Genomic DNA, 27,220 nt, shown 5'->3' with positions numbered 1-27,220 from the left:
GCGTAAGCGCAAGGTTCTTTCATTTCAGTTTTCCACCCACTTTAGGATTTGTACCTCATGTTCAATGTAGGTATTTTGTTGTCACTTTTGCTAGCTCCTACCTTCTTTACTCTTTTTGCCATATTCCTATTTTTCCTCCCACCTACTTTTGTGAATGACACTCTATGCAACACCCCAAACATTTCTGCTTTGCAGCAAGGCAATTCTTCTTATATGCCATGTGAATATCAGTGTCGCACACATCAGGAGTCTTCCATTTGTGTGTGCCATTAGACTTTGCAGTGATATTTTGGGTTTAGTTTTGCTTTTCTTGCCATTCATCTTCCCTTTAACCTGTTTGGCACAACTCTCTGTAACTTTAGCCATAATTTCCTTCAATGGCCTATTACCATTAATCCCTCTGGCCTTGTTATGGAAATACCCGCGGTACTTTGGCATTTCGGAAAGGGCCGCAGACGCTTGTGCGGCCCATTTTGTAATACAGAAAGTGCCAGCGAATTCACCAAGGGTGTTCTCTCATTTGCATGAGGGCGTGGCCCCATGTAAATGAGGGAATCCCTTTGCCTCTGCCCCTACCCCGTACAATAGACGCAGGCGCGGAGGCAAAGAAGCAATTAGGAGGCGCACTGACAGTGTGCCGCCTAAAAGGTGGCGTACTGTCAGTGTGCCCCTAGATAGCAGCCGTCTCGAAGGGGCAAAGGGGGTCCTATGGTGCCCCAGACATCCCCTTGCAGACAGGTGCAGTCACTCACTGCATCGACCTGCAAGGAGATCTGTAAATTCCCTTAAAAGTGCAGACGGGTTGCCACCTGAACAGTGAAACACGGACCAGCTGGTACAAAACTGCTCGTTCAAAGTCACTTCATATTTCACATGAATGTGCTGCCCCCAGGGCACGACTTTGCGGCATGCCTGGGGGCAGCACATTCAATATAATATGGTGCATTCTCCTTGTTTGCGCAAGGCGCACCTTATCATAGGTGTACCTGGCGCAAAAAAGGAGAGCAGGCCATATTCTGTAAAATGGTCTCTGGTGTTGTTTTCCTTCTTGACTGTGCATGACACTTTGATCACTAATACTTTTTTTACGTAATGTACCAAACGTATGCAAATTCGAGATAACATCGCAGTAGTGAGGTGTTCTGCACACAGTGGTTCCATTTCACAATACCTAGCTTGTACCACGTCTGTCATCACATTTTTGGTGATAAACCTGCTTAGTTTATTCCAGATAGGCTTTATTCCAGGGACTTTCAACTTCTTCCTCGAGTGATGGCTCCCTACAGTCTGACAACATTCTGCCCCCTCCTCACAAGATGATTTGCGTTCCAGTATTTAGGATGTGATGAGAATGTTATAGTCCTGCTTCCTCCGCTATTGCTAGAGGCTCGCAATGGTATCTGTGTAACTCAGTCTCTGTGTGTTGAAACAAGTCCCTTGTATCCATTCTTGTGTGAGTTGTCATGTGGAGTGTTGCCTGATACTAGATCATCAATGGTTAAGATTAAGGGTAGTGAGGTATAATCGTTGTTTAATTAAAAGTAGGGTAAGAGTGGGTGGGGCAAATTCATTCCTCTCTCTTGAAGCGATGATGCGATATCTTGCATGACTTAGGGCCATGGAATATAGTAGCATACAACCATTTGTGTGGGGGGTGTGACTATAAGATATGTATTGGAGTAGTCCTGATTGCTTGCTTAGAATAATTTAGTAATCTTGAAGTTTTTTTAAAAGTTTTAGCTCATAACCATACCATCCATTAGACCGATACTTTTTGTGTGTGTGGTGGGGCTCTGAAATATTATGTCTTGATTCATTCCAGTGTTCATGTTGAGGGGGTGGAAAGTGATGAGCATCTCTATCCTACAATGGCTCATTATAAGCCACTGTTTTTCTCTCTATCCACTCCTGCCACCAAGCGCAAAAGTAAATGATTCATTGTAAGACACCCTATCCCTCTAAATTGAATAACTCTGAGAGGTATTTTTGAGTTTGTAGAAGATGTTACGTATGTGACCAAATAAAATCTTGGGTACAAACAATGTTTTGAGATTTCTTAAAATAGGTAATACAATATGATACAATTGGGCTGCACAGCATACCTTTGCAATTAGGGATCACTTTTGAAGAATCCTTAAGTTAAGTATAAAAATATATGCGGGTTCCAGAGGGAATGAATAAATACTTGAAAATGCCAATATTTTTTAAATCAACAAGGAAAGCTTCTGTATGAAGGAATGGACCCATGTCATCCACATTTGAAAAAAAGAACATAGACTGACTACTAAAGGCAATGGATATAGGAAGCCAACTGGACTAGTCACCGCTTTATTTATAAAACCTAACCAGTGCATAATAGTTGATTCCTCTATCAGCGTGTCTCTTCTCTTCTTGTTCACAGGCACTGGCAAGACAATGGTTATGGATATGTTTTATTCTCATGTGGAGGTGGAGAGGAAGAAGAGGGTGCATTTTCATGGTTTTATGCTAGATGTACACAAAAGTAAGTTGAACGCATACACATTTATTTAAACTGCTTTTTAGTCACCTTGTAAATCAGAGGTCTTTTCCCTTCTGCATGCTAATTAACATGTTAAAAATGATTTGTGGTTCCTGAGATTGAGTTGAAATGATTTTTGGAAAACACCCATATCATGTATGGCTACATTATGGACACACTCAAATGGCTCTAATGTAACCAGGCAAAGTAAAAGTTTTATTTTGTTTATGTATGTGATGAGTGACTGTAATTAATCGTAATACCAAGAATCTATATAGGATATGGATCACTGCACATACTTTATATGACAATTGTAGTGTTGGTGGTTATAGAACTTTTCCGCAAATTTACTGAATGTTTTGAGCACACTAAATCCATACAAGCACCAGTTTCCCCTTGATTACACGAAAAGTATTTATTGCTAATGGCAAAACCAAGGCAAAGCTCAGAAGTCACCAAGTAGCCTTTCTGACCTTGTCCACCAGAGGCCATGGTTGCAAAAATGTGCGATCTCAGTGCAAGGATGTACACTAAAATATATAATATATGATCTTACTGGTCTCTCTGGAATCCTTGATAATTTCCTTTTCAGTCCGTTGGTACGCATGAGGTGATTTCTGTTGTAGAGAGCTGCTTAGCTTTTCAGACATTTTGTGTCAGAAAGTTCAATTACAGATTTGGTATCATGAACCAATATTAGGTCTTGCCTAAGCAGCGCTGTCTCTTCGAGACATGCTTCATCTATTCTGTGGTCTACAGCCCGCCTATCTCTTTTACTTTGGTGCTTTTCTTGTCCTTCTCAATGGCTTGCCTTTTTGTGGTCAGTGTTGTATATATGTCCCTCCTTTTTGTGTGTCGACCCTCCCCCCCTGATGGAGCATGCCCTTTACTTGTAGGCTTGCCTTTTTGTGCATTGAGGTTTGTAGAGCGCACTATTTTGTTTCTGCCCGTGTTTTGGAAATGTCTGCTTTGCTTCCTGTGCGCGTTCACCTCACCAGTCTCGATTGCCGAACAGATTGGCAATTGTCATTTTCATTCCGTATGTAGTCTACCAACAGCATTTTGTTGGCTTTTGCCATTGTTTTATTTAAATTTTTCACATTGGCATGTCTCTGCATTTTTTTGTTGTTGTTGTGAAGACACGGGAATAGCTGCCAACATGAATTAAACCCAGTTCCAAAGTTGGCAGCTCTGGTTGTCATGCCACATCCTCTCTCCAAAACAATCTGCATTATTTGGAGGGTTTGTCTCAGTTTCTCTCACTGAGTTACCCTTCCACCGTGCACCCATGCTTAACCCCTTTCTCCCTTTTGTTTCCTCAACCGCCTCCACTGTGTACTCAACTTTTCCATTGGCTCTCAATAAGTGCTATGTAAAACGGTCTGCCCCCAAGCTAAAGCCTGTCAGACCTGCGTCCAATGAGAGTACAGCAAACATGGGTCAATATCAGCCCACGCTGCCTGAGGGAGAAAGTGAAGGCAAAGAAAATGGTGAACTGCTTGAGTTTGCTACAGGAAGTGATCACATTGTCTCCTTCTGAGCATATGCACAAGAGTGCAGGGGGAGTCCTCACACTCGCACTGGATAAGCATGGGGATCCTCACATCAGGAACTGTGAGAGCATGGGAAGGGCGTTCCCCTGATTACGTAGAAGTGTGCTGTTAGGAGGTGAGCACTGGTTATGTTGATAGGGCTTTACTCCATTTCAAGGCTCCAAAGCGAGGAGCGCTGGCCTAAATACAGAGCGTATCAGTGATGTACTAACTTCATCAATATTGCTTCTTTTAATGATTCCGGAGCCTGTAGTAAATCTAGTCACTTTGCAAAGGCATCCGCAACAGAACAAGCTCTTTCACTTTAAACCTATAGAGCTTTGGATCCTGAGTCTCTCTTCTGAGGCCCCTCTCTGCCAGCCCTCACAACATCCACACGCCGCGCATGGCTTATGTCTTGTCTACCTCATCGGGGCCATACTTCTTCTAAGATTGCTCGTTTTTCTACGTTAAAGCTATTCGTACGAATGTTGTCACCACATTACTGTACTGAAAAAAATTGTCATGCAATTTAAGTTCTACCAGTCAACCTCTGGAATCGCTTGCACTGCAGCTTTAAAAAAAGAGCTTGCAACGCAAACGTGGCTCATGCACATTGATAGTACAGTACTTAGAAACTACTGCCCCTCTTGTATCTTGCTTGAGTCAAGTAGGTCGGGTGTTGTCAGGTTATGTTTTTGGGCTGTAACCTCCTAGAGGGCTCTTTGCGGATTTGGTTGCAGAGACATGATTGTCATAACACCGTGCTTGAATCACGTCGTTCTCCAGCACTTTCGTTTTACGTTAGTCCCTTGGACAAGCAGGCTCCTGAACCCGACGTGCTATGGGAAGTCTGGCATCCAGGCACCTCCCAGGAACTAGCTGCGTGCCACGGCATGGTGCACTGGACTTTTAAACTTCCCCTATTGAGAATTTGCAGGTAGGACCAGAGTTCGGCAGCAACCCGTAAGCATCCAAGGCTTTGCAAATTTGTGTAACTGTTGTCATCTCTTAGAATCCTTCCTGGAGGTTTCTAGTCTTGGGCCAACTAGATTGCATTTTAGAATCACTCAGATTGCCTAGCAAGAATGTGAACTTGCCAGTATGTGCTAGATGCAGCGTTCTCTTTTAGATTCCATGCTCTTCTCTAAAGAATTTTCTAATAATGCTGTCATAATTTCCTTTGCATTAAGAAGTTAGATAGATCAGTCATCTAAGCACCTGCTTCTGAGACCCGTGTGTGAACTGCAAGTCAGGCTTGAATAACAATGGGTACCTTGCCCAGTCATTCTTCCTCTGTTAGTAAGGTGAATAGTACCATGGTGGGGCAGTATCAGGCTGGGGCTGAGAGCCAAGATACTACCCCATCCTTGAGTGATAGCGAATTCAGATCTGATGGTAAATAAAACAATTTACAATATTTTACATTTCCTTCAGACCAAACGAAGAGTTAATCCTTCTTGTTTACTTCTGTTGATATTGCAGTAAATTATTCTTGACTCAGGCGCGTTACGACTGGATTTCTAAAAAGTGTTGACAACATCTGTAGAAGAGTGATAGTGGCACTAAAAGAAAAACAAAAAGAAATTAATTAATACATTGAAAAATAAATCGAATACAAATGCCACTGCCTTTTTATTTTCTTGTAAGAGGTCTTTGACTGCACACAGCATAGGTGGACCCAACCACTCTTCTAGCTATTGTCATTACAGCTGCTCCAGTCCCATGCATCACTTTCATATGGGCCAGAAAAAGACCACTGTGTCTTAATATGCATCTCTGTTCCACTCCCACTAGGCCTGCTGCCACATCTACGTATTGGGGTATCTCTAGCGGGTGCAGGACTTTACCATTGTTTCTGATGCCTAAAGTTACCAAATGAATCCACGTAACAAAAAACACACTGCTCCAGCACTACAAAATAGAATAAATGCACTGTTAAGTAGAAATCTAAAGCAGGAGAAGTATCCTTAGTGGCATGGAGTCATCTGGTGATCTTACTGATTAAAACCGAGCACCTCATCCATGTCCTTCTTCACATAGTTCCCTCCGTCCCCCATAACAGTACAGAAGCAAATCATGAGTGTCCATGAAGGAAGTCCATATTCTCTGATCTCCAATCGCTCCGGGCCCGCACTGTGCTTGTCGTTCGATTTCAGGCCCACTTCATATTCCCCACCCACTTCCCTCTTGCCCCCCCCACCCTCCCCACCCAGAAACCCCGCCATCTCAACCAACGTAAACAACCCCCTTCCCCCCACAGGCGTGTCGGGGTATCCCTATCTGGAAGCGTAGTCAGCTCCACCATGTCTAACTAGTAAGGGTCTAATGTGAGTGAGCACATAATGAGTCCCACCTTCCCAGGAAGGGGTAACGACACATATTTCATCCGCCCCTTAGTCCCCAGATTGCGCTATGGTGAGACGCGACCTCGGACTATGTGCGGGGGATCTCTCGTCCTCTGTCTCCGGGAGTGTGAGTTCGAAAACCAACCGTTCCCAGACCCTCGCTCTGTCCAGTGCCCGTTCGTTGCCCGTTCTAAGTGCCACTTGCAACCGAACTGTCCCTTCACATTGGGCCCACTTACAGAATTCCGCTTTCCATTTCCCTACACTGGGTTCCCTAGGCGCCTTCCATTGGGATGTTATGTTCCTTTTCGCTAAGAGCAAACCCAGGACAAGAAATTTACTAGTGATTTTGTTCTTTGCGGTGTGGGGGAACCAATGTAGGATGCAGTGCGCCATAGTGTTATGTGAGTCCCGGTCTGTAACCTCCCGTAATATCTCCGTCACCCCCTGCCAGTAGGAGCCCAGTGCTGGACAGGACCAGAACATGTGTGGGAAATCGGCTATCTCCGCCGGGCACCGTGGGCAGGGAGTCAGATATGCTCTGTGGAGGATATGGAAATGCACCAGCTGAAATCTAGCATTGCGCGTTCCCTTCCAAGCCCTTTCCACTATTCCATGCCATGCTGCGTCCGGGGTCTCCTGTTCAATATCCAGTTCCCATTTAGCTTTGAGGGCTAGCAGAGGGGCCAGAGTCTCCTCGGTCATACGCCGGTATAGGCACGTGACAGCTTTGACTGTCCCCACAGCCACCATTACATATTGGCATCCCATTGCCGTTGGAGGTTCCGTCAAGCCCATGTTCCAATGTTTGCGAATCGCCGTTGTCAACGCAGCATGCACCAAAAAGTCACCCCTGGGTAGCTCAAAACGGTCACTTAGAAGGTCAAAGGGTAACAACGAGCCGTCTTCATACAAGTCACCTATGGTACCAAGTCCCTGTTGCTCCCAGGCCTCCAACCTTTGCCATGACCCTCCGTAAGGTAGCACCCTGCACATTTTCAGCGGGATCTCGGGGGCATAAGAGATCTTTATCCCCCCTCTCCGTAGGTACCTACCCCAGCATTTCCTAGCCGTGTCAAATTCCTGAGAGAGATGCAGATCTCCCATCGGGAGGTTCAGAACTATGCGTGACAACACCTGCACAGGGCCCGCCGGTTCCCCGGACTCCCCTATCTCTCCGAGGCCCTCACTACCCACTGCGTGAGCCACTGCAGCTGCGCCGCCAAGTAGTATGTCTCATAATCCGGGACTGCTAGTCCTCCCTCGGCCCTGGGCCTCATAAGTGTCTTCAGCGCCACCCTGTGCCGTCCCGCCCCCCACAGAAATCCATTGACCATCATCCGTAGTTTTTTGAAGTAACTCGCCGGGATCCAGAGCGGGAGAGCCCTAAAAAAATACAGCAGTCTCGGGAGGGTCACCATCTTGAGGAGTGCCACTCTCCCCACTACGGATAGCAGAAGCGTGCCCCAGAAGTAAAAATTTGTCTGAGCGCCCCTAATTGCCTTCCCCACGTTGCCTACCAGCATGTCTTTCTTGTCATGGTAGATTGCTGTACCCAAGTAAGGGAGGCATCTCTCCTCCCAGGTTACCACCTCAGAGGAAGGTGGGACTCTCTACGCTCCCGGGTTGGGAACAGGCACGACTTCGCCCAATTGACCTTCAGTCCAGCCACTGTGCTCCACGCTTTCAGCAGGGCTTTCGCTCCCCGTAGGGAGTCACCGGTGTCCGCCAGAAACATCAAAAGATCATCCGCGTATAGCGCAATGTGATGCACTTGCCTGTACACATCCAACCCCTGATATGCCCGTCCCGATCGAGCATGCGCCGCCAAAGGCTCCACCGCTATAGCAAACAATAAAGGCGAGAGGGGGCAACCCTGGCGCGTGCCCCTACCCACCACACAGGTCTCCGAAATTACTCCCCCCGTCTTAACCCTGGCCGTTGCGTCCTTATACAATAGCGCCGTCCACTTCACAAACTCTGAGCCCAGCTCCATCTTGTTCATGACCCAAAAGAGGTAGTTCCACTCCAAGCTGTCGAAGGCTTTTTCAATGTCGATAGCGAATACTGCCGCTTCGCTCTCGTCATAGGTGTCACCCTCCAAGATATAAAGAAGCCGCCGAATATTAAGCGCAGTGTTACGTGCCGGGATGAACCCGGATTGGTCTACGTGGATCAGCGTAGTCATGTGGGGGAGCAACCGCGTCGCCAGTATTTTACTTAGGATCTTATAATCCAGGTTGAGCATAGACAGTGGGCGATATGCCGACCTATCTCATGGCTGCTTGCCTGGTTTTAATAACGGGATAATGATCGCCTCCCTAGTAGAACCTGGTAACCTGCCCAGCCTCTTAGCTTCGTTGTACAGCCACGCCAGTCGGGGAGCTAGTAGGTCGATGTAAGTAAGATAGAACTCCACCGGTAATCCATCTGATCCTGGCGTTTTGTCCGGAACCATGCTTTTAATGGCTACCCTCACTTCCCTCACCTCAATGTCGCCACCCAGTAACTTCGCCTCGTCCTCCTCCAACTCCGGTAAGCACAACTCTCCAAAAAATCTCTGGAAGTAGTCTTCCGAGGGCAGGACTCTGCTGCGGTAGAGCTCTGTATTATAATCGAAGAACAGGTAATTTATGCTGCTTTGATCAAAATGGGCCGCGCCTGCTTGGTCTCTGATCTCCAATATAACCTAACCCCTGCGAGCCGGGTTGGCCAACCAGGCCAGAAGGGCCCCCGTTTTGTCCTGTTCCGAATGCGCCCGCGTAAGGTACGCCTTATGGTCAAAACAGCAGAGGCGTTCCACCGTTGCCGCTGCCGCCTCCCTGGCCTCCGATAATGCCTCCTGCTGATCCGGGCATTCTGGTCTCTCCCTCTCCAGGGTGCGCACCCTCTCATCCTCCCGCTGGACTTCCCGCAGTAATGTCTTCCTAACTCCCGAGACCGTAGCAATGCACTTTCCACGCACCACTGTTTTGAAGGCATCCCATTCAATGGCGTCCGATCCCGCAGTCCTCTCATTAATCTGCAAGTAATCGGCTATACTTGAGGCTATAGTTGTCCTAAACACCTGACCCTCAAGTGCCACCGGGCACAGTCTCCAGGTAGGAATTTTAGGGCGCACTCGCGCCCAACTCATCCGAGCCAGCAGTGGGTTATGGTCAGAGACCGTGCGAGCAAGATACTCACTAGTGTAGATCTCGCCATGTACTTCAGGGGAACACAGGAAGGCATCTATACGGACATGCAACTCATGGAGGGCAGAGAAAAAGGAATAATCCCTCTCCGTTGGGTGCTGAGATCTCCAGGTGTCTACCAAACCCCATTGACGCTGCCAGGTGGAACGCGCAGCTGCTAGTTTGTGTGCCGGTGCATTTGGTAATGGGGGGTGTGAACGATCAAGGGCAACATCTGTGACCCAATTAAAATCCCCTCCAGCTAGTAAAGGGCCTACCAGCACTGAAGCCAGGGTTTGGGAAAGGGAAGCAAAGAAAGCAGGCTGTTCCACATTTGGGGCATACAGACATCCCAATGTTAGGTGTCTACCATCCAGTTTCCCTCGCACTACTACATATCTGCCCTCCGGGTCAGTCAGCTGTGATGTACATTGAAAAGGAACCCCCGCCCGTATCCAGATGACTACCCCCCTCGCATAGGCCGAAAACCCAGTGTAGTAGACCTTCCCCTCGTTCGCCAAAAGGTGCGTCTCCTGAAGAAAGGCGATATGAACACCTCCTCTAATCAAATAAGAGTGTATTTTATGGCGCCTATGCATAGTGCGCATACCCCTGACATTCCACGTGAGACATGTGTACCCTAATGGGGGTCCCATTGCTGCCATGTACTAGTTGACGATCCAACTCAATCACTACCCCGACACGCCTAACTCCTGTTACCCTTACCCCATTAACAAGGCGACCAAAACTTCCCCAACTCCCCCTCCCCAGGACAGGCTTCCAACATGGCACCCTCATCCAAACCCAAAACATCAATACGCATAGATTCCAATTCAAGGCAGGCTACTTGGAACGTGTACCCAAAATCCCGGAACCTCCCTCCCACCGCCCTCTCCCAAGAGTGCACGTCCTTGCTCCAGGGCCCCATGACAGGATACCAGAGTAACCACAAACCCCCCGCCCATCTTACTTCATATGTCATTGCAGGACCACCACACGTCCCCGGTACCTCAGGTCGGCTGCCACATCACCTTTACAGTTCCCTCAGCCAAACACTCCGTCTGCTGTTTGTGGAGTGACCACCGGCAAGTCTGGCTCCGACATGCCATGAGCGCTGCTGCTCGACCCAGGGTTCAGGTCTCCACTCCTCATGTGTTCTGACATGTTGCTGGACGGGCTGATGTCTCCCTTGCTTATGGCCGCCACTGCCATCACCGCCTTGTCCCTTTCTTGTCTCCATCCTGCCGGTGAGATGGGTCGTTGCATCGGTGTCGTGACTGGGGATCGACGTCTAGCAGTGGCCATAGTTGAGGTGCGTCCGCCAGACTCCCCTCGGGCCTCTAACCAGTCCCAGGCCGCCTGCGGCGTGAGGAAGAAGTGCGAGCACCCCTCAGCAGCGACCCGCAATCGGGCCGGGAACAATATAGCATAAGGAAGCTGCAGCGCCCTCAGTTTCCGTTTTACCGCCACAAAGGAGGCCCTTTGGCGTTGAACATCCCTGGTGAAATCCGGGAAGATCATCATTTTACTGTTTCTGATGCAGAGATTCTGAAGCTCTCTGGCTTTCTGGAGGATATGATCCCGGTCTCTGTAGTGAAGTAGTCTCCCCACCATTGGGCGAGGCTGGGCCCCAGTACTAGGCGGTCGCGCCGGAACCCTGTGGGCCCGTTCCAAAGCATAAAAGGGGGAGAGACCCTCCGGGGCCACCTCTGCCCTCAACCAGGCACCGCATCCGAGCCCGTCTCCCGCTCCGGAATACCCACTATGCGGAGGTTGTTGCGTCGAGAACGCCCTTCGCTGTCCTCCGCGCGAATCTCCAGCATTCGGACCCTCTGCACCACTTCAGTCGATGACTTCTTTAGGGCCTCAACTTCACCCTGGACTGCCTTCAAGGTCGTCTCCGTAGTCGCCACCCGGTCCTTCACTTTTTTGTGGTCATCCTTCAGCAGGGACAAATCAGATCCTATGGAGTCAATTCGTTTTTCCAAGGCCTCCCTCGAGGCGACAATTGCGTGCATGATATCACTCAGGGAGGGATCTCCCGTCTGCGCAGTGCCACCAGACTCACTCGCCACATCCTCCTCCTCCACAGGGTGCCCCGGATCGTCAAGCCGAAGCGTCTCATACCCTTTTTTCCTATTTCCGCGGGCCATCTTAGATTGAGTAGCAAGTGTCAAGCCGTGGAACTCAGTCCCAAGGCCTAGTAACACTCGCAGCAGTCAGTACCGAACCGGGGCCACACTTCAATACTAAGTCTCGTGCAGGCGGAATCTTGTACTCACGATGCCTGAAGGTGTAGCTCAGTAGTAACGTCTCAGGGCCCGTCCCCGATGTCTCCGCCAACGCCGTCGGTCTGCTCCTGCGAGACACGACCCCTTCCGGCCAGGTGTCTCTCGCCGCTTCATCACACCGCTATCTCCAGCCAGAGACCAACGAGATCAAATGGGGGCCCCCTGCATTGAGAAGTGTCTGCTCCAGAAGGGTCTCCTGCAGCGCAGCCGCGTCCAGTGGCCTGTCGCCACCCCAAGTCCGTGCCTCCGCCGCCGATGCTCCCAGGGCCCAGTCAGTTGTCAGCCCGTGGGGGAGAGCAGTCTCCAGTGCGCCCTCAAGCCGGCTCTCTCAGGACCCTGCCACGTGCACCCCTCCTGTGTCGGGCGCATCCAGGAAGGCCACGTACCTACTGTTTACTGCGCCAGCATTCAGTGGTATTCCACACCCACGGCCCAAATCACCTCTTCAGGCTCTCTGTTCCACGGTGTCAGCCGCCGGTACAGGCACTCTCACTGCGGACCCTCCGCGCCTGCACAAAGGCCGTCCACGTCAGCCACAGGGTCCCACTCCTCACGCACCCGAACCCCTCACAAGCACAGAGTTAGGGGGCACAGTCCCAATCCACTCGCCATACCACACTTTCAATGAAGAGCTGTACTCGCTCCCGTGGAACTCCTCAGATATCAGCAGGCAGGGGCTCCCTTTCCTCTGGTCTAATCACTCTTCCCCCAGGCTCCGCTCCAGTCCGCTGTCCGGCACCTCCCAAGGCCGCTCACCCTGAAAATCCCATCTCACAGCTCTCTTGTAAATTCCACGTGGGCGCCGCCATCTTGGGGTCAGTCAGGCTTCCAACAGTCACCTTCTCTAAGGGCTCCGGCCCCCTGTACCAGCTAACAACTCGTTCTGCCAGCTGCTGGACTGGTCCCACGTCCTCCGCTCACCGTCTCAAGCCCCATGGGGGTCGCAGCATTCAGCGAGGGGGCTCCGGTCAGGCGTCCAATTTCATGCCTCCGACCGCCATTATGCGAGCCCCCAGCTCAGCCACCCCGGGTTCTAGCAAAGTACTGCCGCTCTGCCCCTAGCGCCCAGATCGCCGTGTGCCCCCACGTATCCAAGGCACGGGGTGCTGGGGAGTATTTTCCGGGGTTGGGGACCCGGAATTATCGTCAGGATATGTGCGGGAGAAAGGCGGCCGCGGAGGAGCTCTGGAGTCTGCTGCCGCCTACATCAACGTCCAAGCCACGCCCCCCCTGGTGATCTTACTGATGCTGGCCATTACTTGCCGGATTTCTCTGATCTCAAATTAGATAGCAATAGCTCTCCTCTATAAACCAAGATGGGTGGTCCCTCAGTCTCATCTACCCTCCAGCAGGAAGAAGGCATCATTCCTCAGCAAAAGGACATCTGCATAGGCGGCAGTGCTGCCAAGGTAGGAGCATGGATATGTCATCATGCATTCAGATGATGGTCCTTATGACTCCTTGCTGTCAGAGGGATTAGGTACCCTTGCCTTCATCTATTTCATCAGATTCTTTAAGGGGTGAACATAATTGAAAACTAAAGTTGGTCTATGATAATATGTAAGAACCTATTTAGCATTGTGACTGTTCGAAGGCTCAGTCTAGACCATGAAATTGAACAAAAAGGTACATGTCTGAAACAGATTTCCTTGCAAAGGTAAAAGGGCCTTAGTCTAATATCTCTTAAAATGTCAGATATGGCATTTAATCCTTTACATATAAACACGCTGAACACCTGAAAATGTCATACATATGCAGAGTAAAAACTTGGCACCTATGTGGAAACTGGTCGTTGGGAGCGGTCAAAAGCTATGTGGACTTTCTATCCCTGCTCCATGAGTTGTTTCCCTTTGTCAAGAAGCTGCCTGAGGCTATGATGATCCCAAGGGAAGGCAAGGCATGTCATGTTTTTTTTTTAAACAAGCTATGGATATTAGGGAGGAGTTGTTTTTATAAGGTCATTCTTCTGCCCAGCACAATTCCTTTTGCATCATCATCATTATCTTGCCGCAAACGCTCTCGTAATACCGTCACTCTTGACTCCTTTTCGCCCCAATTCTACACTCCTCAGTGTTGACCTACGGAAGTGTGTGTCACTCTGTGATTGGCCAAGCCATTGTATGTTCGTGATGTTATAAGTCTGTCCCAATTGCAGATACTTATTTGGCACAAGCATGGATAGCTTACTCGTCCTCTCTCGGATTTTTCATGACTAAATCCTGGTTTCCTTGGTAATGGGGCAGGCCAGTCGAGACTATGCAGTACAGGAGAAGGCAGCTTGAGGGCCACAAAAGCTAAATACAGGACTGGCTGGCATTGTGTTGCAATGCAGCATGGCTCGCCAGTGTTGTCCTTTCCAAAAAGACTAGCTTTCTCCTTACTGGTGTCTGATCGCAAGTGGCACTCCTGCATTTTCACATTCAAAAAGTTCCATGTAATAACTACTTTAGACATTTTTGGAAGAAAAAAGTATTGCATTGTTAATTTGGACGCTGCCTAACATCTTCACTCCTCACGCTTTCTTCCCTTTTAAAGCACTCTCAGCATCCGGTTGCTCTTGTTACTTTTTACTACAAGGTATTAGTATATGCTCCATTTTTTGTACATTTATCAAGTAAACAGCTTCAAGATGGCCGCACACAGAATGTTATAGTGCTGTTGACTTGCATTGAGGCACCTGTCTTTCTTTTGGTCGTTAAAAAGCCTTGGAATGTATCCATAAATATTTCACGAGGCAAGCATGTATTCCTGAATCACACTGCATGACCCAGTGTGTAGTAATCATGTAGCTCTTCAGTCTAAACCCTTATAAGGTTCCAAAGGTGAAACCTATTGGCTACACCAATGCTTGTTCTCCTTGAAATGGAGATGACGGTTACCAGTTCTATTCAAGCCAGTCGTCCTTTTATCCCACTCACCAGCAGTATCAAAAAGGCTCTTCATGCAACATTTGTCCGGCTACTGTCTTTAGGAGTTATTACACACAAAAACAGAATGCCTGCCTTACTCTACAGCTATTTTTTTTTCTCTGTCACCCAAACAATTCTTTTGAAACAGCACTGGGCAAATACTCTCCAGTTTCCGGATTAATGTTTTTGGAATTTTGGCTAAATAAACTAATCTTTGTACTGCTGCACTCTTAAGCAATTAATGTTTTTGCAGTAGTCTGATTTTGGAGCCTAGAATAGGATAGAGGGTAAGTTAATGAGTCATGAATCAACTTCTTGTACCAATGGAAAGAGGGATGTCAGTAAGGCCTGGTCATAATAGACGTACATTGAATTTTGACTCAGTTACACTCGAGGTGTTTTTGTTTCACAATTTTAAACATGCAAGAGTTGAATTAATTTATTTAAAATGTATGTGACTAACAGTTGAGGTGTTCAGAATCGTCGTTTTTCACCCATCGTTTAGGCCTTCAACATTGTTCTGCTCTCCTGAAAGAATGGGTCAGTGTGCAAGCAAGTGTGCTAAGCAATATCATCTTAACTCATTCGCTGCTATGCCTTTACACCCTATAATGCTAAGCCCTTTTTGTTGGCTATTTGGGGTAGTTTGTGCTTAGGCCCCAATAACCTTTTTTCCACACAAGCTATCCACACAAAATGTTCATCCTTTTTTCCAACGCCCATGGGATTCCAAAGATACCCAGGGTTTATGGATTCCCCTGGAAAGCCAAAAGCCAAAATATAGCGAAATCTTGAGTTTTGGGGAAAAATAGAAAAGAAGTGCTCCGCAAAAAATGTGGGTTTTTTTCACATAAAAATGGCACCAACAAAGGGTTTGCTGTGCTAAGGTCACTATCTTCCCAGCTTTCAGGATCATGCAGAGCTGAACAAAAAAACCAATGTTTTGTACCACAGTTTTGGCATTTTCAAAGAGGTAGCCCATTTCTCCAAATTATTGTGCTTTTAATCTACTTTTTGTGGTGTATACCACTGTGAAGCAGGATCTCGCCGGTGAGATCCTGACCAAGAGCAATGCAGGTTTGAAAGGAGGAAGCCTTTCCTTGACAAATGTGTGACTATAGGAGGCTCCCCTTGGCAGGATCAGTTTTGTCTGTATAACATGGAGTTAAAATACCTACCTTGATGGGTCCGTAAGTACAACGTACCCACTACACTCAGAGCACACTTTAGAACATATGCTGATACTTGCACCTTTGTGCTACTCCACCTTTTTAGCTACTTCACACTGGTCCTGATGAAAGCCTCACGAACCTCGTAGAAGGCTGAAACTAGTTGACCTAAAGTTCTAGGGCTATTGAAGTACAATATTTACCATCACTATAGCCCACCTGTGTTTTTAACCATGTCCTAAGACCCTTTTAGTAAACATTTTTACAAGGGCATTTCTTAGAGCCAATTTTTTTTTACAACAAATTGTATTGAGAATTTAGCACCCAGAGGACGAACCCCCCACAAGCAGTATTCAGACAAATTACAGATTATAGGTACACAAGCTGCTGGTGAGGGCAGACCCTGAGGATCAGTAAAACATTCGAACCAACACCCCCCCCCCCCCCCTCCCCCCTCCCCCCCTCCCTTGCACCGCACCTCCCACATGAAACACTAAATACGCGCACACTCGCAAGTCCCCACTCTGGCCAATTTGCAAATTAGATTGGAGAGTCATTATGGAGGAGTCTTTCGATAGGTTCTGGATTCACTGACGTTGGAAGGATGGATAGGTTCTTAGAGAAATTTTTAACATTTTGGCACATCACATCGTTTCCCAACTCCCAGGGCCCCGATCTCTCTGGCTGTCAGATCCCCCCCCATCTCCCCGAACTCCGCAGAGCCACCTCTCTTGCCCCCCCAGGCTCCGGCTCCCAGTGCCACCACCGAGCGTCCCGACCCCCGGGCTCGCCTCTAGCTGCCCCCAGCTGCCCTACCTCTCCCCGGCTCCCAGAGTCCCTGTCCCACAACCCCGCATCTCTGTCCCCGTGCCTCTCGCAGCTCCCCTCCCCCGCAGCAGCGACCTGTCCTGCCGGTGGCGTGGGAGACAGAGGTGCCGGCGCCTCCCGCCGCGGCCCCACAGGGCCCCCGGCACCCACCTGTGCGGTCCCCGGGGGTTGAATGGTGCCTGGGCCCGGCCCGGGCTCCTGCTCCGGCCTCTGCTGCTGCCTCCTCTCCTCCTGCGGTCAGATCCGGCCCTACTCCTCTCTCCGCAGGCTCGGCCTCCGCCTGGTGAGGGCCGGGCTCTCCCTTCACTGCCGGGATTAATTTCTCCCCTTTCGTTCTGTATTAATATTTAACCCCCACCTCTCGCCTCTCCTCTCGCTGCCCTGAGTGTGGCCCCTCTCGCTTCACCTTTACTCTCTCTTATTCGCTCACTCTTTCCCTGCATCTCACATCAACATTTCTCCGTTTCTCTCCTTCTTTTCTCCCCCGCTCTTTGCACTCCTGTATGTATATATTTTCCCTCCTTCTGCTCCCTGTTCAAGGGTTTTCTGTCTTTTTGCTATATTCTCTATATATTTTACATTCTTTCTGCCTCTTCGTGTCTCCCTCTCCTGTACATATTTCGCATCTCTTAGTCTCTTATCTCCTATATATTACCTCCCCTCTCTTTATAGGTCTTCCCAGTGACTCTTTGACGTTGAGATGAATAATTCTCCCTGTTTTTTCTCTCTCCTTCAGACATTATTTCTCCATACTATCGCGAAAATATTTTATATCTTCTTGGCTGACACTATCTCCCATGTATATTTCCCTGTCTGCCCCTCTTTCTCTTTTATATAAATATATATGATATGGTCGCCCCTCCTCCTTCTTTTCTCCCCTTCTCTCTGGACCCAGCTCCCCCCACTAGTGTGTATATACTACCATTTCAACCTTTCTCCCTGCTATATATTATTTCAAATATCTCTTATTTATGTTCTATGTGCCCCCTTCTTTCCTGACCTTTCTCACCCTGTCACTTAACTCCCTCTTATCTATGTATCAGTGTTCCACCCTCCTGTGTCTCCCCTCTGACCTTCCTCCACCCTGTACTTTGTGTCAATATCTCTCCTTTCTCTCCCCTTGCACATTTCATGTGGCTCTCTCTCCTCCACCTATGCATATTTCCCCATCCCTCCTGTATGTTACTACTCTCCCGCCACTCTATCGCTGTCTTTCTCTCTTGTGTACACCAGTTCTTCCCCTCCGTCGGCCCCCTTTTCCCATAAATATATGTATCAGAATATCTCTCCCTCCTCTTCCCTGTTTTCCTCTCTTCTTGTCCAGGGAAAACGCCCTCTACCCCGGATCCAGAACACACCGCCAGTGAGTGTGGCTTGCCGGAGCCCCATTCCAGAGGAGGGGGGCATTTGTTAAAGGGCCCCCACCAACGAGACCCGCTAATACAACCATGGGTCACAATCGTGAACTATCACCCCCACTGCCCCCGTCTCTATGAGAACAGAACACAAGGACCAGAGAGGAGAGACACAACTGCACTCCAGTGCATCCCGCTCCGCCCTCCCCCACGCCAAAAACATATAAGGGGCTAAACCACTGAAGACCCCCCCAAAGAAATGTGCATGACACTAAATCCAGCGATGCATGTCCCCAAACATGTGTTAGACATACATGGGACCAAATAGTTGAGTGATACCCCCCCCCCAGCTGTGCCTCTCCCAGGACATAAGTATACACGGGACCCAATTACACAGCTGCTAAGTTTCCTAGGACCGTGTGGGTGTAGTGCTCCAGTCCAGACTTTTTCCTTTGAATTCTGGGACGTGTAGTCCTGATTTATAATGAAATGAACAAGACTGCAAGTCCCAGAATTCAAAGGAAATACCTGGGCTGATGCAGCACATCACACATGGACCTGGGAATCTTGACATGGCTGCACTTACGAAGGCATGTCCATAAACCGCATAACCGTTTTATGTGACTGATACATAGCTACAGGGCTTTAAGTGTGGGGGAGGGATGTCTGTGGGGGGCTGAGCCCCCCCAGTTTTTTTTTGGAGGGCCTCAAAAGGGGGCTCTATTTTCGGCTGTGTTTCCTCTTACTTGCCTCATATCCCAAGTAAAGTCTCTTCTATTACATTTTATTGGGCGTAAAGCTCTTAAAACACTGCTGTGCACGAAGAGCAGGCACGCTGCAGAGTTCGAGTGTTGTGCTCTATTCTCGAAAATGTGCAAGTCCCACTGTTTTCCTCTTTCTGTTTTTTTTTAAGAGGAGCAATTAAATTTTTTAGCTGCGCTTTATTCCGCTTAGTCACAAGTGCAGTGGGAACCGAGCCAGCTCCCACCTGTGGTCATTTTGCAACTGGGGCAGGTGTTTTGCCCTTCACAAACTAAAAGACCTGCTTGAGAGGCAGTTTTATGGGACCGCTGGCACAGATTTCTATTTCCGACTGAGTGATTTACTCTCGGAGAAATCAAACAGAGCACTGACGCGGAGGCTGAAATACCAAATAAACTGTCTCGCGAGCAGGCTTCCTTCCTTATGTCTATGACTGTCTGCTACTAACAGATGCACTTAGTTAAATGGCGCCGCTACCCCAAGAGGTGCTATCTTCAGGGGATCCCTTTAAAGAGTATTGTCTTAAATCTGATCAGCCGTTGTTTAAGTACCGCAGACCCCAACGTGTCAACAGCCCGGGGCCCTAAAGGTAGATTCCCCGCAACACAGTCCTGTCTTCCTATTTGATTCCGTTGAGAGTGTTTATCGCCTCTAAAAAAAACATGCTAAACGCGATCTCCATATCACAATGTGTGCTTTGAATAAACCAAAAGCGGCATATTTTCTTTGATGTGTTGGCAGTAAACAAACAGATTTTAAATTGCAAACAATCTGTGAGAGCAAGAGCTCAGATTTAAGTGTGTGTGTGTGTGTGTGTGGGGCTGCTTGTGTGTGTGTGTGTGTGGCTGCTTGTGTGTGTGTGGCTGCTTGTGTGTGTGGGGCTGCTTGTGTGTGTGTGGGGCTGCTTGTGTGTGTGTGGGGCTGCTTGTGTGTTTGTGTGGGGCTGCTTGTGTGTTTGTGTGGGGCTGCTTGTGTGTGTGTGTGGGGCTGCTTGTGTGTGTGTGTGGGGCTGCTTGTGTGTGTTTGTGGGGCTGCTTGTGTGTGTGTGTGGGGCTGCTTGTGTGTGTGTGTGTGTGTGTGTGGGGCTGTGTGTGTGTGTGTGTGTGTGTGTGTGGGGGGGGCTGCGTGTGTGTGTGTGGGGGGGGCTGCGTGTGTGTGTGTGGGGGGGGCTGCTTGTGTGTGTGGGACTGCTTGTGTGTGTGGGACTGCTTGTGTGTGTGTGGGGCTGCTTGTGTGTGTGTGTGGGGCTGCTTGTGTGTGTGGCTGCTTGTGTGTGTGTGGCTGCTTGTGTGTGTGTGTGGGGGCTGCTTGTGTGTGTGTGGGGCTGCTTGTGTGTGTGTGGCTGCTTGTGTGTGTGTGTGGGGGCTGCTTGTGTGTGTGTGGGGCTGCTTGTGTGTGTGGGGCTGCTTGTGTGCGTGGGGCTGCTTGTGTGTGCGCGTGGGGCTGCTTGTGTGTGCGCGTGGGGCTGCTTGTGTGTGTGTGCGTGGGGCTGCTTGTGTGTGTGCGTGGGGCTGCTTGTGTGTGTGTGGGGGACTGCTTGTGTGTGTGTGGGGCTGCTTGTGTGTGTGTGTGGGGCTGCTTGTGTGTGTGGCTGCGTGTGTGTGGGCTGCTTGTGTGTGTGTGTGTGTGTGTGTGGCTGCTTGAGTGTGGGGTTTGCTTGTGTGTGTGTGGGGCTGCGTGTGTGTGTGTGTGGGGGGCTGCTTGTGTGTGTGTGTGGCTGCTTGTGTGTGTGTGTGGGGGGCTGCTTGTGTGTGTGGGGCTGCGTGTGTCTGTGTGTGTGGGGGGGCTGCTTGTGTGTGTGTGTGTGGGACTGCCTGTGTGTGTGTGTGGGGGGCTGCTTGTGTGTGTGGGGCTGCTTGTGTGTGTGGCTGCGTGTGTGTGTGTGTGTGGGGCTGCTTGTGTGTGTGGCTGCTTGTGTGTGGGGTTGCTTGTGCGTGTGTGGCTGCTTGTGTGTGTGTGGGGCTGCTTGTGTGTGTGCGTAGGGCTGCTTGTGTGTGTGCGTGGGGCTGCTTGTGTGTGTGCGTGGGGCTGCTTGTGTGTGTGCATGGGGTTCTGTGTGTGTGTGCGTGGGGCTCTCTGTGTGTGGCTTTCTGTGTGTGGGGCTCTGTGTCCGCGAATACTCTCTACTACTCTCTAATGCTCACCTATTGCCATTGTAAATGACAATACCATTTATTTATGTTTTAAAAAAAAAAGAAAAATAATGTCATGAGCAATGCCAATAGCTCTACCTTTAATAATGCCGAGACCATTGCATTGTAAATACTTGTTTAAAAATGCTAACGGTATTCATCACAAATTAGAACACTCTGGCAGTGATATTTACTCTAAACAGAATATTTGCTGTCTCCATCGTATATATATTTTCCCACAGGCTACTTTAATACTCTGCACAAGAATATCATGCAGCTGTTGTCCCATATCTTTTCTTTATGTATGGGAACCTTAGACAAAGACCTTCTAATTCACTTTGCTCCAACGAGTAGCCCTTGAGCTTCTCGTAGTTGCCTTTAAGTAGCTCTCCTGTGTGCAGTCAACACTTCTTAATTAGAAGCTTTTGCTGTTTGAATTCATTTATGTATACCAAAATTGAGAGTCTCTATTCGAGTGAAAAATGTGTGTATTTTCAGAACTCATAAGGTGATGGTGAAAAATGGCTGAATTTCCAAAAGATATTTTAGTGATGAATTGTGGTGTTTCAGAGACTTATTTCTAACACTATAACCTTGGTGCCAAGGGCATTACGGCTAGGGATGTTGAGTATTACCCATGTAAAGGCATTCAGAATTGACAAAGCCTTTGCTACGTTATTGCTGGGAACTCTGTTTGAATCTGTAAAGTGATCACTTTTAGTTATCTTGCATATGGTGGGCACTAATATAATATTGTCTGATGTGGTTACTATTACAAAACAAATATTAGTAGCTTGGGATGATTTACATTGAACATAAGTAGCTGTTTTATTTTAACTGTTTTTATTGATAACACATTGCAGCATTAAAAGACATCATACACACATCTTTGGCAAGGTTACACAAGATTTCAGCATTGTTTCACAACAGTCAAAAACTCAGGAGTAAATAAGACCACAATCTTCAGAGGCATTGCATTCCTAATATGGTTACAGTCGTATACTTAGGTCAACACTGCGAGAAAACCCGCCACTGGTCCGTATGTTATTGCGTATTATCCTCGACTACCCGGTGTGGGGGCTACCAACGTCTCACCTTCTCTCTCCAACCATGATCGTCTCTCCCTCCGCAGTTCCACCGTAGGAGAAATACAGATCTCACCCCTAATTTTGTTCCACTTTCCCCACTTATGGTCCCATTTTCGTGGTCACGCGGTGTCGTGTCCATCCCCCACTTCTGGGCGATATTTCGTTTAGCTATAATCCAGCCCATCATTGCCCACGACTGCTCCGTCTGCGAGAGGTCAGTTGCCTCCCAGATATTAAGGAGGCAAAGTGTGGGAGATGGTTGAATGGGTTTGTCACATGCCCTGGCCAGTTGTCAGGTGACGTCCTTCCAATATTTTTGTATGTGGGGGCAGTCCCAAAAGGATGTGTGTGAATGTGCCAGTCTGGTTACAGCTCTAGAGGCAGAGTGGATCAGGCCTCCTACCCAACCTAAATAACAATTTGGTGTCAAAATGTACCCTGTGGAGAATCTTGAGCTGGACCAGCCGAAGTCGCATCCGAATCGCCACCTCTAGGGAAGAAGCCAGCGCCTCCCACCAGTCCTCCTCGGCCATCTCCCCCCGATCAGTCTCCCAGCTCGACCACAGTTTCAGCATTGGGTCGGTTCGGTTGTTAACTAGTTTCTTGCACGTGAGGGAAATGGCCTTACGGTCCATTGGGTCCAGCAATAGTCTGTCCTCTAGCGGTGAGGAATCCGGAAGGGGGGTGTCCTTAGGGAGGGACAAATCAATGGAATGGCTAATCTGGAGATATCGAAAAGTCTCCGAAGCTGCTAATTGGTACTTAGTTTGAAGGTCCGCGAACGTTGGCTTCTTTCCTTTCACCCACATGTCCCCCACGGTTGAAATCCCAATGATGTCCCATTTATGAAACCCCGAACAGGTACTGAGGCGGCTCAAAATGTCCAGTTCCCACAAGGGGGTAGCCTTCATCAGGCGTCCCGGCCATCCCAGCCTACGCTGGACTCCATGCACACTTCCACTGTACGTGCCCTAGGCCAGTCATACGTAGCTTCCGATAGTTTGTAAACAGTGCCCTATTCTAGCCCCCTTACCCATTAGCCAATGGTCTGTGCGAAAACTGGGATCGTCATGCGGTCCGAACACCCATCTTTTAATGGCAATTAATTGCGATGCTTGATAGTAGAGGCGCATGTCCAGCAACCCTATACCCCTGTCCTACCATCCAATGGTGAGTTTGTTTATGGCAATCCGGGGTGGTCGGTTCTCCCACAGCAGTTCACGCACTGCCGCTTCAATCTGCAAACAATAAGAGTTAGGACCTGGATTGGGAACATTTTCCAGGGCGTAGAGAAAGCGTGGCAGGGTGAGCATTTTAAATAGGGATGCACGTCCCAAGAGAGTAAGGGTCCACGCCCGCCAATGTGTGACATCTGACCTAAACCGCTGTAAAGGCCCCAGAAGATTTTGTTTGAAAAATAGTGTAGTATCGGGTGTGATAAAAATGCCCAAATATCGGAAACGCTGGATCGCTACTGGAATGTCGTAACCTCGAGGACATTTTGGGGGTTCTCCCCAGAGTGCATACATCTGGGATTTGGACCAGTTTATCTGATACCCTGAGTGCGCCCCAAATATATGAGAAATGTGTAACACCTGTTGTCAACATGTGATTAACTATCACTGTAAGGCGCGCTGGATATACATGAAACCTACTGGTTTCTAAGCCATCTTGAAAATTATTAAATAAATAAATTCACTTCATTCTTGTATCCATCTTAAGAATATATTTATTCCTTTAAAGGGATTTCTTCAAAATCAAAGGTGATTCATTTCATTCATGAATATTTTTACTTCTTTACTTTGTGTTAATTCATACATTATTTCCTTCCTGCCCAATGCATTTCGGTGTAAACCTTCATCAGGGGCCTATAAAATGAAAGCATACAGGACCTTAGTATTCAGTTACCGAACTTACAGAGTCATAACAATTTATCATTGCATATGGTGGATTTAGATACAAATAAACATGCATGGTAAACAATCTAAAGATTTTTCACAAGTAAATAATATCATCAGATATGAAAATAGAACTCAAACTTAAAAAACTTGCTCATAATGTGCACATAGCATCAAATAAATTCTGGTTAATGATTAGCGCTCTAAACGTGTAGGTCGCGAATGGCAATGCTCGTGAACTTACCCGGAAAATAATGCGCGGTGTTCTCGTGGTTCAAAACACGGAAGTGTCCGAGTAAAACAGGGAGCCAATGAGGTTCTGTGATATAGGCGGGTGACGAAGTCACGTGATCTTACAGACAGAAACTAACGATCGATAATATTCATTGGCACCAGATGATAGGTGTAAATATATCCGGCGTACTCGAGTATTTTCGCTAGGTTATCAAGACTGCAGTCTTTACTATTTAACAATTTAGCAACTCGCGGTCATTTCATGGGACCGGGTAGTGATTAAAACGGGCTATCTGATAGGATGTGAAGTAGTCACGTGGTACCGTTGCTAGGGGAGACGGGCTGTGTAGCGATTGGGAAGCGCTATCTGATAGGATGTAGGTTAGTCATGAGGTACGTAATGCGATGGTCAACAGACCTTCGGAAAATAATACGCGCTATAGACATAAAGAAAGTCTATTATATACAATAAAAATGTAAATATCAAAACATATGTGTGTAAATCATAACACTAAAATGGTTCACTTTCAAACTTAAATGATAAACATGATAAACATTACAAAGCCCAATATGAACAGTATACTATAACTCTGATCTACATCTTCCTGGCTGAAGACGGCTGATAGCCAGAAACCGATCCTAGGATGCTTGATTCCTGTCCAGGAAAGACATGGCTTGGCAGTTCGGGCTGGACTGTTCCCATGAGGCACAGGGGCAAGACTGATTTGCATATGGCCATGTCTGAACTGGGGTGGCTTGGTGAGCAAAATAACAATGGATTAAACCCAGATCTGTGACTGGGGGTGAATGTTTTGCCATTGTGCAACATTCCGTCCATCATCTTGTTTGTTTTGCTATTCACCCTATGTGGGAAGGGTATGCCCAGACGTGGGTCCCTTGCTCACTACGCCACTGGAGTCAAGATATCCTGGCTGAAGACGGCTGATAGCCAGAAACCGGTCCTAGGATGCTTGATTCCGGTCCAGGAAAGACATGGCTTGGCAGTTCGAGCTGGACTATTCCCATGAGACATAGGGCCAAGACTGATTTGCATATGGCCATGTCTGAACTGGGGTGGCTTGGTGAGCAAAATAACGATGGATTAAACCCAGATCTGTGACTGGGGGTGAATGTTTTGCCATTGTGCAACATTCCGTCCATCATCTTGTTTGTTTTTCTCTAATGTGTCCCATGGCTGTATCATGATTGGGCCGGGACGTCTAGCTCGCTGAGCACCCAGGACCGTCACAACAGTGGAGTGATCCAAAATTTCTCACGCCAAGCAAGTAGAGTCAGTGAAATCATGTATGTCTTGGGTCTGAATGAACAGATAGTCAATCCGTGATTGACTGCCGTGTACACCTGATTGAAACATGAAGTGTGTGTTCTGGGGGTGTGTCTATCTACCATCCCTACGAAGTGGAGACGCCCGTGATCACAGTGACCAGCACAGCACTATAGAAGAAGAGGAAGTCCCCTTCTTTCCGGGAGGAGGTCGATACCGTCCCTATTGGAACCCTGAAAATACACAATTGCAGTGAAAAAAAAAAGGAAAAAATATAAGAATAATAGGGACTTATTGAATGGGATTAGTAACAGCCACGGAATTACGCGTGGAACTTGGCGAAGGCTAACTCTTAGAAATACAAGTTGCCCTACCTGAAATATTGATTACTCGGGCTATCCTGAACACCACATGGGAGTTTGAGACACGACTCTGGTACTGAGGTTGCCCCACTGTCCTGAAGAAGACCCGCAGGCTGAGGCCCCCATTAACCCCAAAGCGTTAAGTCGGATCGAAACGTCGACGCCCCTATACACCCTCTTGGACCACACTTAACTCATATTTGTAAAAACGTGCATCAAAAGAGTTTTGACAGTCAAACATTAATGAAGAAATACTGTGTGTAAAATATGATTTGTGGCCAGGATTTAAGAACCATTGAACCGGTATATGCTTCTCCTTGTTTTTAAAAAATGTCACCAACTCTCGCCTTTTTCACTCACTTTTCTAAATTCTTGAGCACTTCCCCCTCTTGCACGTTCTCATGAGCACCCTCTTTATGTACCAAATAGTGTCACAAATTGTTTTGATTTTCGAAATGTTTATTGAAATTTGAGAGAATAAAAAGCTGTTTATTCTCCAACATGTCGATCTTGGTTGTTGCACTTGTAGTTGAAATGTTATACATTTAATAACGTGAGCAAATGAGAAAAAGCTCTAAATAAGGAACTCACCAGTATAAGCTAGATTAATTCTAATTTAAATCCAGGTCTAGGACCATTGTTTTTGATACCGAACTGTACCCAGGTCCAGGACCATTTTGGGTCACCCCATTCTTCATAATGGCAATCCTGGCGGGGAATATACTGAAACAACATTAATGACTCTACCCTCCCACATACCAGTACATGCTGTGTATCTACCCTGTGCGTCTGTCCAGGTGTTCTGTATCACATATGGGCAGCCTTTACGTAGGAGAACCCCCACCCCTCTTGATCTTGTAGTGAAGCCCAAATGTGCCACCTTGCAGTACCCCTTCCTGTTCAGGGCCATGCATGAATTTCCTATCAGGTGAGTTTCTTGTAGCAGTATTATATCAAGCGCCTGCCTATGGCTATACTGCAGGACAATACTTCTTTTAATTTTGACCCCCAGCCCTTTGACGTTCCAGGTGGACAATTTAATTCCTTGACTGATTACCATTAGCATATAGCAATAGTACAATGATTACCACGGATCGTCCGTCCTGTGATGTATTCCTATAGGTTCTGTATCGATCCCCCTATTCCTGACCCTATTCTGGTTAACGAGTTAACTAGCAGCCATCCCATGATGCAGAAACCGTTATCTGATTACGCCAGACCACGGCACAGGAGCGCGTTATCTGATTAGGTCATAACGCTTGCCATCTAATTAGGCAAGCAATATTCCTCCAGCCCCTGATAAGGCATACGGAGTTCTCAAAACAAATCAAACCTATGACAACCTGGGAAAAAC

At 47.9% G+C, this 27,220-nt stretch overlaps 1 protein-coding gene across 1 annotated transcript in view; it reads left to right on the top strand.

Annotated features, from left to right (window-relative positions):
- Window positions 1–27,220, top strand: part of AFG1L (AFG1 like ATPase) — a 562,248-nt gene that overhangs the window by 127,871 nt on the left and 407,157 nt on the right. The window contains exon 4 of the mRNA XM_078648410.1: window positions 2,402–2,503. Coding sequence (XP_078504536.1) covers window positions 2,402–2,503 — 102 coding nt within the window. The remainder of the gene's footprint in view (window positions 1–2,401; window positions 2,504–27,220) is intronic.

Source organism: Lissotriton helveticus, chromosome 6 (assembly GCF_964261635.1).
Source record: "Lissotriton helveticus chromosome 6, aLisHel1.1, whole genome shotgun sequence".
Taxonomy (NCBI): Eukaryota; Metazoa; Chordata; class Amphibia; order Caudata; family Salamandridae; genus Lissotriton; species Lissotriton helveticus.
The sequence above is the reverse complement of the archived record's forward strand: the minus strand, read 5'-3'. Positions and strand labels throughout refer to the sequence as shown.